This window comes from Herpailurus yagouaroundi, unplaced genomic scaffold (genome assembly GCF_014898765.1).
Source record: "Herpailurus yagouaroundi ecotype Mexico unplaced genomic scaffold, PumYag 203, whole genome shotgun sequence".
NCBI lineage: Eukaryota > Metazoa > Chordata > Mammalia > Carnivora > Felidae > Herpailurus > Herpailurus yagouaroundi.
Genome location: NW_024412434.1, coordinates 18,730,540 through 18,743,165, shown reverse-complemented (window position 1 = coordinate 18,743,165; position 12,626 = coordinate 18,730,540). Strand labels below are relative to the sequence as shown.

Sequence of the window (12,626 nt, the reverse complement as noted above, 5' to 3'; positions counted from 1 at the left end):
ATACAGGAGATGCTTTGAGGGAGATGCTACATAAATGTAAGATATTATATACGTATTCAGGTGATAAGAACTGTATTTACAGATATGCCACTGGAATAAAAAAAAATTAAATCTAGAATCTCGGTACTGCCGATATTTCTCCCAGGGCAAGAATACATTTAGTGTCCTATTAAATCAAAGAATGGTCCACTGCAAAGAGTCGCATGCCTTTCCAGCTGGTGTTAACACAGAATGATGCACATGTTCAATCACAGTGAACCTGACATTGGGCTTCCTGAAATTTATAATACGGAATGGAAACGTTTTATGTGTTGCAACTTCCCACCCCCTTTAAGGCAGTAACTCACCAGGCAGAAATATAATTCACTTAGCATTTTTAAAACCCACACTTAGAGCATTTTCTGGGGTTAAAAATTCACTGAAATAGAGTATCTAAAATGGAACTTGTTAAAAAATATCATGTAGGAGACGGATAGGAATCATTTTTGATTATCAAGTAAGACCATGGGAATCAAAGAATAGGAAATATTTCCTATGAAGTATGTCAAAAGAATATTAACATCGAAATAAAATGTAAGAGGATGTAATATAATTCAAACCAAAAGTCAAAGTTTGGTGAAGATTCTCTAAGCCTCACGCTTTATTTTTCAAAGAATAAAATTAAGGCCTATGTTTGGAATCATTGTCATCTGTCATCTAATGATAAATGATGTTCTTCTAATTGGTTCAATACTGATACATGTACAGATATGCTATTTAGAGGAATACTTTCGTTTTTGAGGGGGAGGGTTCTTTTAGCTCCTTACAAAAAGTTTTTTCTGAGTATAGTTGGCACACATTTCATCAAGTTTCAGGTGTACAACATAGTGATTCAACATCTCTCAATGTGAACGCTTTGTTCACCCCAAGTATAGCTACCATCTGGTACCACACAACAATATTACAATATCGTCCATCCCGTAACTGGAATCCTGTATCTCCCACCCCCCTTCACCTATTTTGCCCAGCCCCCAACTCCCCTGTGGCAACCATCAGTTTATTCTGTGTATTTATAGGTCTCATTCTCCTCCTTGTTTTGTTTTTCAGATTCCATGTAGGAGTGAAGTCATACGGTCTGTGTCTTTCTAGGACTTATTTCACTTAGCATAATACCCTCTATGTTACAACCCATCCATGTTGTAACAGATGGCATGATTTCAGCTGTTTTTATGGCTGTATAATATCCCACTGTACACGTCTACCACATCTTCTTTCGACAAACGCTCGTTTTTGAAGTCGACAGACCTGAACTAAAAATCTGGCTCTGTCAGTAACAAGCTGTGTCAGTAATGGAGCTTGGGGCACGTCACAAGCTCCCTATACACTTTGGTTTGGCCACCTTCAAAAAGTGACCCAAGAACTTTCCTTGCCTACAGTACTGAACCGAGATTAAAGGCTATGGAACCGTTTTGTAAATTACGACATTTTGTGTACAAATTGGTTTTGTATGTAATTCTATCAAGCCTAAAAGTAACTTCAAAAAAGTGTTTATGATCAACTGCCAAATTCAATTTTGTATAAGCAGCACAGTTTATAATTCCATGAAGTAAGTACGTGCCACTCACTACACTACGAAGCTAACTTATCATGACATCTGGCAACCATTTCACACACTAACAATTACCTCTTGGGAGGTGCGTGTCTGTTAGCATCCACTCCAGAGAGACCTTTCCCCTACAAAATGCTGCATTTTTACATTTTCCTGAGTCCTAGAACAGACGTAAAGCAAAAGCAGTAAATGGTCCTACCCTTTGATAACCTGGGGTAGTTACCACTGACTGGGGACAGGAGTTCCACCTTCCAGGGTAATTTGTGAAACTATAAGTTTATTATTACAGAGGGCACCTAGGTGACTCCGTCGGTTGGGCATCCGACTCTTAATTTCGGCTCAGGTCCCGATCTCACGGTTCATGGGTTCGAGCCCCGCCCTGGGCTCTGTGCTGGCAGTGCGGAGCCTGCTTGGGATTTTGTGTCTGTCTGTCTCTCTCTCTGCCCCTACCCCCCTTGCTCTGTATCTCTCTCTCTCAAAAATAAATAAACTTAAAAAAAAATTTTGTTATTACAATTGTGACCATGGAATTGAAAGGACACCAGTGCCAGGACTGTCCCACACCAAGTGTCTGTCACGTGGAGCCACTCCACGGGACCTACACTCTCCTCTATGTGCAGCGCCCCCGCATGCCTCTCCCCACACCTATTGTGCTTCTCCTTGGCTTCCACGCCAGAAGCTGATGCACAGCCATTCTTCCACCCACAGGATAAACCAGCCCATCGCAGGGTGCCACGGGGAATCTGGATTTTTGACCTTCTCAGTCATTCTTCCTCTCCGGGTGCTCTGCGGTAAGTGCTTCTCCCTGTCAAAAGGGTGGGACTCGGGCAACCCCTATGGTTAGACTGCGTGAGAGGAGCCCAGCTTCAGAAAACCAGCCTATAGAGAGTGAAAACTCTACAGTATGAAATCCAGCGTCTGTACACGTACACACACACACACACACACACACACACACACACACGCACATCTGTGTGCCTGCATTCGTTTACCTAAGGTTTCCTGGGAAGTCATCCTTACTCCTGGCAAGTGGCTAAATTCTCTGGATGGATTATTCTCTGATGCTGAGGACAGCACTATGAGGTGGGACCACTCTTACCCCCATTCTACACGAGGCGCAGAAAGTAATTTGTCCAAAGTCATAGAGCATTGAACCCAAGCCTGGTGATGAAGAGCTAAGTGTCCACATTCTACTGTACACATTAAAATATGTGTTGTTGGTTTTTCAGACTTCTGGGTTAAGATAACTGGGAAACAACTGACAGAGTGAAAATAACACAAAAGACAATGAACAAGACACAGCCTGGGACTTGACTGACCAAAAAGAAAACTGCGTTTCCTTCTTGCCTGCCTCAGTAAAGTATTTTTCTTTAGCTTCTCAACACCATAAAGAAAAGGATTAAGAGGTGTAATACAAAAGAGTTTAGACAGGTCTATCCCCTCTTTCTTAATTCTGTTCCTTCTACAGAATTATAATTGGAGAAAAATTCCCAATTCCTGACATCACTTAGTCTTTGAGTGGAATTAATATTTGTCTCTACTCTTCACAAATATGCTAGAAAGAATACATATACTTCTCCTATTTCTGTAATAAAAAATACTATTGGTTCCTGGCATACAAAGTAGGACACCAGGTAGCCAGCCCCAGGTGTATGTGGCACTGCACACGTCCCTCCTACAGGCGGCTTAAATTGGTGTAGACAAGGTTCCAACACCTAAAACACTTTGCTCTGCTGCATACCCAATGACCAAGGCCATTTCCTTCTCTAACGGCAATTATCTGGGTGACAGATATGGGAGAAGAGGTCCCAGGACTGCCTAGGGGCCAAGAAACCAGAAATGACTCCAGCAAGAGCAAGTAACTGAACCCTGGACAACTGAGCGGAGACCATGCAAAAACACGTAAGTCACATCCTCAGTTCACAAGACAACAGCGGTCTCGGGCGAGAGAGGAAATGCCAGAGCAGAGCAGAGGACCGCCGCTCAGAGAGCACCTCCAGGAGGCTGTCCACTCTGGCGCTCTGTCTGTTCTGAGGACTGCTCGGGGCATCCATTTTTCCTTCCTCCCTACCGATGCAGGCCTTTCCTCCACTCCACTCACTCATTCTGCCACTAATTAAAACCGGTTGAAACTTCATTCACTCACATCGCTGCTTTACTTTGAAGAGATTGGCTAAAGGACGGGTCCTGAAGAGACATTCGTTTTCAGGCAGGCTCCGGACAAGATTTCGATTGTGTCTGTTTCATGCTTTCACTGGCAGAATTAACTGCACATGTCAGGAAAAACATTTTTCCTCCGAAGCACAGCATGCCCACTGCACCAGCACAAGGGAGTCATCGTGGAGCCAATCAGGGGAAGCCACAGTCCCCAACCTGGCCAGATACCTGCCTGGGAGTGAGCCAGACACATCCCTCTGGCTTTAGGGTCTAGGAACCACAGTGCTCCCAGGCTCTATCTTCTACAGTCACACCCGGGGGGGGGGGGGTCTCGTCCACTCGGTGGCATTACATTTATGTTCATAACGCCCCAAATCATATATTAGCCCAGACCTCACTTCCAACTTCAGATCGCACTACCCAGCTGCCCTCTCGATTAGACATCCAAAAAAGCATCTCGATCTTAAGACACCCACAACTCGGCTAATGACTAGCTCCTCTCCTCCCCACGTCTCCCCACCTACCCTTCCTGTTATCTCTCCCATCCTTTTAGCTCCCGGGGTCTGAAACCTCCACTCTCCCCCTCACCCAGGTCATCACCAGTTCCTGTTCGATCTGCCTTTGAAACAGACCCAGAATCTGACCATTATCATCATCTGGATGAACGCAGCTGCATGCCTTCTGGAGGCTTTGGAGGAAAACACACTGCCTTGCTTTCTTCAGCTTCCAGAAGCCACCCGCATTCCCTGGCTTAAGGCCCCCTCCACGACAATCCAACCTCTTGGTTCTGTCATCACACCTTCGACTACTGACTACTGTCTCTGACCCTCCTGCCTTCGTCTTCTAAAACTCAGGTGATTATACCGGGCTCACCTTTGTAATCCAGGATAATCTCTCCATGTCAAGATTCTACATCACACTGGCAAAGTCCTTTCGCCATGTGAGGTGACAAATGCCCGGAGACGGGGGCATCTTTGGGGGCCATTATGCAGGCAGCCACGACACCTCACTCAGAGAAAAAGCCAAAATCCTTAACAATGCCCACAAATTCTCATGGGATCTAGTCCCCACTTCCTAACTGAGCTCCCCTCTCACCTCTCCCCACCCTCCCCTTGGGAGTGCTAGGGACTGATGCACTTGAAGTGCATTATATGCGTCCCTGCTATTCCTCAACACACAACTCATCTCAGGACGCTGGCACTTCCTGTTCCCACTGCCAGGAAAGTCCCCTCCCTTGTTCAGGTCTCTGCTTAAATGACACCAACTTATAGGCAAACCTTTCCCTGTTGACTCTGGTCAACAGAGTAATATTGCCCCCACCACAATCTAGACACTCCCTTCCATGCTTATTTTTTTCACAGAGTATTTACTATCTAATATGGTATCCATCTATCCACTCATCCACCTTCCCCCATTGCAGGATCTGTCCCTTGTCCTATCTCTAAGAAACAAGCATGAAGCAGGGGCCCAATAAACAGTTGATGAGTTAGTGAATTTGACTTTATTGGAAAGTCAGTTCCTTGGAGACAAGACCTGGCCTAAAGTAGGAACTTAATAAATGTCTGAATGGGTGAATGACAGACCTGATTTGTACCTAATTTGCTATATGCATACGGACCAACATGAAATCAAGTGTACTACTTTCTAGGAATTAGACACAGCAGGTAAAGTAACTTATTCAGGGATTTCCAACAAAAGGAAAGTAATAGAAAAACACAGAAAAAACTCCAGCCAAACTCCTGGCTTCATTTTGCCGTGTCCCTGAACATTCTTAGATCTGACAAGTCAGAACACATCTGGATTCCACTGCTTGGTTCAAAGACACTTACCAATAAGGCTTCAAGTTGTTAAACTCCAAACTTATTTTTATTTTCTTTAACGTTTATTTTTTTTGAGACAAACAGCGTGAGTGGGAGAGGGGTAGAGAGAAGGAGAGAGAGAAAATCCTAAGCAGGCTCCACACTGTCAGCACAGAGCCTGACGTGGGGCCTGAACTCACAAAACCATGAGATCGTGACCTGAGCTGAAACCAAGAGTTGGACACTTAACCAGCTGAGCCGCCCAGGCGCCCCACCTCCCAATTTATTTTTAAAGGAAATTTCACAGAAGTCTCAAAGGCATTTGCCTTGCTTAAGCCGATATGTATAATACGAACATACAGGGGAGAGAGCATCATCCACACCTGAGGGTGCACCCAGAAGTAAGCCTGTAGCCAGTGGGTGCTGTCGGGACAGATATAATGCACTTCGAGCACATCAGTCCCTAGTGCTTCTCATTAGCTAGGCCAGGGTGACTCCAGACGATCATCTTAGCTACTGTGGACAAGCCAAACCAAAGACATTTCTGCTGTGGCTATATGTCTATGGGGACAGGGTCAGGTGGACCCAGGGACCATGCAACTTTGGAGGGTCTAGCAGAAGAGCACTGTTTTACAGAGGCCGTCTCATCTGCACTCTGCAGAGTATTACAACCTGCTGCTTACACCCCCGCCCCCCCTCCCCATGCTGGCCATCCAACCGCCAGAGGAGAGCAGCTCTTCTCCTGCCACTAGGGGGAGTGAGCGGGTGCTGCACTTTCTGGGAATCCTTTTGCCGGCTGGAATGGAAAGGAGAACACCACAGTGGGGAGGAATACTGACCTGGAGGACAGCCTGACACGATGCCAATCAAGCCTCTGTGACTCGTTAGCTGGGCCCCTACAGACAGTGCTAAGCTTCAGTGTTCTTACCTCTCAAAAGTCCGCTGACAAGTCTTATGACAATTACGGGAGCTAGGGCAGGAAAAGTATTCGTCACAGCACCCTAATACATAATATTATAATGATTATTATTACATTACTATGTATTAGATTATTCTTGACTCAAAAAAAAAAAAAACCCACCATTTAAAAATAAAGAATACATCTGTCTTCATCTCTAGTTTCGACCTCTAACAGAAACTCCCAGGGGGTCATGATTTATGATTTATTTCCAGCTAAGTACTTGCCTGTCATTAGGGAAATCCGCCATGAGGCAGATGTTGGGATTAAGCTTTCCTAGGTATGGCTTGAAAAACAGTCATTTAGTGACTTTCTCCTCAACTGTACTCTTGAGTGAAATATAAATATATATATATATACACACACACAGACATTAATAAACTATATATAATAAAAATTAATATATATATATAATTTGTTAATGGAGAGCTTAACAGAAATGTTAGATAAGTAGGACTAGATTTTAAGCAAGATATTTAAATGGATAAGCAATATGATTTAAGATTTCAAAGTATGTAAGGACATAGGTGTTCACTTGGGTTTATCTTCCTAACAAAGTATTACCTGATAGAAATCACTGATCAATGCCCTCGCTCGCTTCTCTGCTTGAAAAATGAAATAAAGTAACAAAACACACTTCAAAAAAAAAAGAAGGAAGGAAGGAAGGAAGGAAGGAAGGAAGGAAGGAAGGAAGGAAGGAAAGAAAGAAAGAAAGAAAGAGAGAGAGAGAGAAAAAGTTTCTCCTAATCACACTACCCAAGAACGCACACCAGAAGCATGGAGGGAGATTTTCCAAATGGCACGAGAATTCGTCTCCTGCAGGGGGATTTTGATTCACCGGGTCAGGGAAGAAGCAGGTATGTGTATTCTGCCAAAGCCCCCCAGGTATCACTAACGCTACCACCCCTGGCCAACAGTCACAGTACAAACCCTTTCTTCTGACAAGGAGTTTTTCGCCTTAAAAACGTTCGCGACGATCTTTCCTTGGTCCCGCAGCCTGCTCCTAAGTGACGCATGACAACTTGTAACTGTGAGGAGAACGTGCTGAGCTACTTCTCAGCCCTTCAAATTGGCGCAAGTTCCTCCAGACCTTTTACAACGACAAAGTTGACCAAGGAGATGGGGCAAGTGGTGCTGAAACTTTCCATCGTTCCATGAAACCACGGGAATGCTTTTCCTTCACACCAGAACCCCCTGTGATGAAAACGTTCTGTACCTGGGTTTTCCCCGGGGGTAGCCACAAGCCGTACATGGATAGTGAGCACTGGAAATGTGGCTTGTGGCCTCCACAAGGGGAGCATGGCTCTGGGCAGACGTCAAACTCTGCCTCCGCATGGCCTTCCCAGCACCTTGCCAGGTGAGTCCTCATTTCATTAACTCATTCAGTACCCATTCCTCAAGCACCAACCTGAAGCCTAGAGCATGGCAGGCACGGGGCACCCAGCAGGGAGGGAATATAAAACCCACCCCGCTCTCATGGAGCTTTCATTCCAAGTGGCAACCCCTGGCCTCTTTCAAACGGCCAGGTTCACTTGAGGTACTTGCTCAAAGAACTCTGGGTTAAACGTGGGGATTTTTTTGTTCGTTTTTTTTTTTTTTTTTTTTTTTTCAAATTATGGGATTCTGGAGCAGAAAAGCAAATATTCACAGTTTGAGGAACAATGCAGTTCAATGGGTTGAAGGAGTGAGAGAACACGGAGGGTCTGCACGAGAGAAGTAAACTCATGAAACCTTTCCAGAAGAGCAGAATACGTCGGCAACAGAGTAACAGGTTTGAACGTGATTTCCGAGGGACGTCATAAGCCCACCCTGGGCCATGTGAATGAGCAGGCAGAGGACTGAGATTCATCTGCCACAGAAGCAGGATGAGGGAATTCTCAGCTGGAACATATTTAGCAATTCCCATGGAAATGGAGTCAAGCTAGAACCAAACGCACGATGGCAAAAGGTATCTTCACACAGCCATAACAAATACTTTATGTGGCAAAAGTTTTCAAGGGATTAAAACTACAAACTAAGAGATTAAAAAAAAAAAACACACACACAAGAGTGGTGGGTTGATTAAAAAGTTGTTGGGGTGCCCAGGAGGTTCAGTTGATTAAGCACCCGACTTTGGCTCAGGTCATGATCTCACACCTCGTGGGTTCGAGCCGCGCATCGGGCTCTGGGCTGACAGCTCGGAGCCTGGAGCCTGCTTCCGATTCTGTGTCTCCCTCTCTCTCTGCCCCACCCATTTGCGTGCCCTCTCTCAAAAACTGAATAACTGTAAATAAATAAATAATTGTTAAAGAAATCATCAGCCAGCAAAGGAGGAGACACAGACAAGACCGCTACGACTACTCTAGGGCTGTTTCCCCCGACCCCGTGCCCGGGCCGAGCTGGGTTATTCTTCATCAGCAGTTTCCCTGGGTGCTCGGGCTGCTGAACACAGCAGCATGCCAGGTCAAACCCTTAACAGCTGAACCCTGGTCAAGGACAAATGCTTCCAGAAATGATCAGAAGGAGCACCTCGGAGGAGGGTGCTTGCCAAGAGGAGAGAGCGTTGCTCAGAACTGCCGCACCGGGATCACTGATATTAATGAAACCCCGAGTTGACGTCATCAGCAACCTTACCTAGTTCTGGGGGCAGAACGGTCAGGCGGTTCCCCTGAATGTGGAGTTCCTTAAGCTGCGTAAGCTCTCCGATTTCTTTAGGCAGCGAGATCAGGTCGTTATCCCTAAGGCTGAGCTAAATATAAGAAAACAAGGGGTTGTCAAAACAGTTTTCACGTAAAGAGGCGCTCAACAGAAACTCTCGTCCTTTCCATGCCCTCTCTTCTTTGAAGGCTCAATGCTTTCAATTTATTTACAAGTGCCTACAGATGAACAACAAACAGTATCGGGAGTGGTGGCTGATTCCTACACAACAAACCTCACCCCTGCTCAAATTGACTTGATTCTACTCCTACAAGGGCTGCAGAAGTGAATTGATTTTCCAAGAATTTAGATAAATTACTTACTATCTGCAACTTTGTGAGCTTCCCGATATCTGGCGGCAGGATTTCAAAATCGTTGTCACTTAGATAGAGTGCACGCAGGGTGGCTGCGAATTAAACAGCGATATATAAACAGGGTGGCATGAAATCCAACCATTTGAGGTCTGATCAATACAAGGGAGTCAGCTTTGATTAATAACCCCGGCTCGGTGAAAAGCCTGTGACACACCTAGGGCTCCCAATAATAAGAAGCAGGTCAAACTTAGATTTACTGGCTTATTGTGGGGCTGGTGTGGTCAGGAAAACATCTATATCCAAGAGGACTGACACAATTAGCAACCGTGGGCATCGGCAGTTTTTGGCACAGGGTTTCAAGACGCTTTCAGGAAAGAGAGCGACTTTTCTTCTATCATTTCCGATTCACATTTATGCTTTGCGTCCGTATGTATAACAAAGAAAACCACTGTGACATTGGTGTCAACGCTTCAGGCAAAAAGGTTCTGTCGTGTAAATGCAACTATGTTAAAAATAAATAACTAAAAGGCTTTCCGGTGATGAAGGCCATAATCACAGTTCATTGTTTAACAATCGGGCTAATTATTATTGTTTCTCTAGCCTTAACCACAAAAATAAATGAGGACAAAGGAGCTAACAGGACGACATGGGAATTCACAAATAGAGAAACCCTAACCCAGGCAGAATATCAGCGGTCAGAAATTTGTTCACAATATTACACAGCCCCGAACTACGGAAGGAAAAAAATCCTAAGGCATCTTTTTTATCGCTGACCAAAAAGGAGAAGTATAATCAGAGGTCTGTTTTGTTTGCTTACAGGTATTCAATTACACTCAAATGTTTTAAAATCCGACAGACCTCTGTGTTAATATACACAACAAAATCTCCTTCATGGCCCATGAAAATATTTTAGAATTGGCTTCATCATGTGCTTGGGAAAATCTGGGGGAGAGAATATGCATAAGGTTATAAATGAAGTTTTGGAGACCAGCTCAGAAAATTCAGAATCTCTGGATGCCATACGTGTCACTATTTGGAGAAGCAGAACACTCATTTAAGGAAAGCAAATCTTTCCTAAATATTTTGTGAGTTCTCAGAAAAATCAGTTTTCCCTCATTTTTACGGGTATCTGCAGCAAGAAATCTGCTTGCAAAGAATACAGTCGAAAAGATAAAGTGTGTTTATCTATGACAATTTCTTGACGTTTGATTGTATTCTATAGATGAAACAGACCACATCATTGACACTATTTTTTAGGAGGCTTAAAAAGTTCTGTCAGTAGCTTACTAATGCATATTTTTATATATAATTGGTTGAAATATCTTTGGGGAAATAGCTTACAAAGAGTTAATTGCAACATGGGAGAACACATACATTATTATTATTTTTTTGCATGCTCTTTAAGAAGGAAGTCAAGTTCTTTAGCTAAATGTGAGACTCGATCTCATTTAGGTACATAATCTCTATCCGGAAGTTAATATGACATTACTAAGTCCACTTGAGCTCAATGGTGTCAGCTAACTATATATCAAACATACATACTGCTGAGCTATGAAGGAATATTCAAAAGAAATGTGCGAAGAAAAAAATATATACGTCCAATAATTTCTCTTGGAGTTTGGGCCCTGGCAAATAAATTTCACTTTCAGAACGCAAAGTACCATTTTAAGGAGATTTATAGAATTAAAAGTTTCTTACTAAGGTAGAAGAAGTTTCCGGGAAGAGAGTTTTCATTCAAGTTGTTGTAAGTCAAATCAAGGACCTCAAGAGCTGGGAGAGAGCCAAATCCTCGAGGCAAAGTGTTCAGTCTGTTCATGCTGTGGTTGGGGGAAAAAAAAAAAAAAAATCCAAGACGTCACACACAAAACGTTTATGTTCAGACATCACCTCTGTGTCACAGGCCGAAGAGCCGTGTGTAAGAGACTGAAAACTCAGAAGAGGCCATAATTCTGCAATCACTTTATGTTCTTTTAACCAACACAGTAATTATAGTTAGAGAACCTCTATGCTCATTAAACATCTGAAAATGTCTCATCATTTTCTGCAAGGAAGCTCAGTCCCTGTGTTACACAGAAACTTCAATCATCACAAAGTATCTGTCCATCCAGAGAAAAACTGCCTCACGGATGTGGCAATAATAATTCCTCAAAAGATACAGATTAAGCTTTGTCATTTTTAGACATTTGCTTTATTTCATTTATTCCAATGGAAGAAAAAAAATCACTTTCTTGTTATGCAATTACTAACATTCAAAATGATCTCCAATTACAACAGTGGTTGCCAGGGGCTGAAGGAGGGAGAAATGGGGAGTTGTTGTTTAATGGGTATAGAGTTTTGCCTGATGAGTAACTTCTGGAGGTTGGTGCACAAGAACGTGAATATACTTAACGTTACAGAATCATAGACTTAACAATGGTTAAGATGGTAAATCTTATGTGTATTTCTTCATAATTGAAAACTAATATATATATGTATGTATTTCCACTGAAATCTAAAGTAAATACACTGTTACTATCTTTTATTATTTTCTTTAAGACCCTTACTTTTCTTAATGTGGTTCCCTTTGAGCATACTTAAAAGAGGATTTTTAAAAAATTTTAAATATTTACTTTTGAGAGAGAAAGAGACAGAGCATGAGCAGGGGAGGGGAAGAGAGAGAGGGAGACACAGAATCCAAAGCAGGTTGCAGGCTCCGAGCTGTCAGCACAGAGCCCAACACAGGGCTTGAACCCACGAACCATAAGATCATGACCTGAGCCGAAGCTGGACACTTAACCAACTGAGCCACCCAGGCACACCCCAAAATTATTTTAGTCTAATATAAGATTAAAGGTAGGAGGATTGAAGGGTAGGAGGAACTGTGACATTAAAATGCTTCGAGGGGGCGCCTGGGTGGCGCAGTCGGTTAAGCATCCAAGTTCAGCCAGGTCACGATCTCGCGGTCCGTGAGTTCGAGCCCCGCGTCGGGCTCTGGGCTGATGGCTCGGAGCCTGGAGCCTGTTTCCGATTCTGTGTCTCCCTCTCTCTCTGCCCCTCCCCCGTTCATGCTCTGTCTCTCTCTGTCCCAAAAATAAATAAAATAAATAAATAAAATAAAATAAAATAAAATAAAATAAAATAAAATAAAATAAAAT

The 12,626-nt window shown here is 43.5% G+C and overlaps 1 protein-coding gene across 3 annotated transcripts in view; it reads right to left on the bottom strand.

Moving 5' to 3' along the window:
• Positions 1-12,626, bottom strand: part of RSU1 (Ras suppressor protein 1) — a 203,149-nt gene that overhangs the window by 127,461 nt on the left and 63,062 nt on the right. For all 3 annotated transcript variants that reach the window (XM_040451317.1, XM_040451316.1, XM_040451315.1), the window contains 3 exons: positions 11,191-11,309; positions 9,502-9,584; positions 9,116-9,230 (listed from right to left, as the gene is read on the bottom strand). In XM_040451317.1, the coding sequence (XP_040307251.1) occupies positions 9,116-9,230; positions 9,502-9,584; positions 11,191-11,309 (317 nt within the window). The remainder of the gene's footprint in view (positions 1-9,115; positions 9,231-9,501; positions 9,585-11,190; positions 11,310-12,626) is intronic.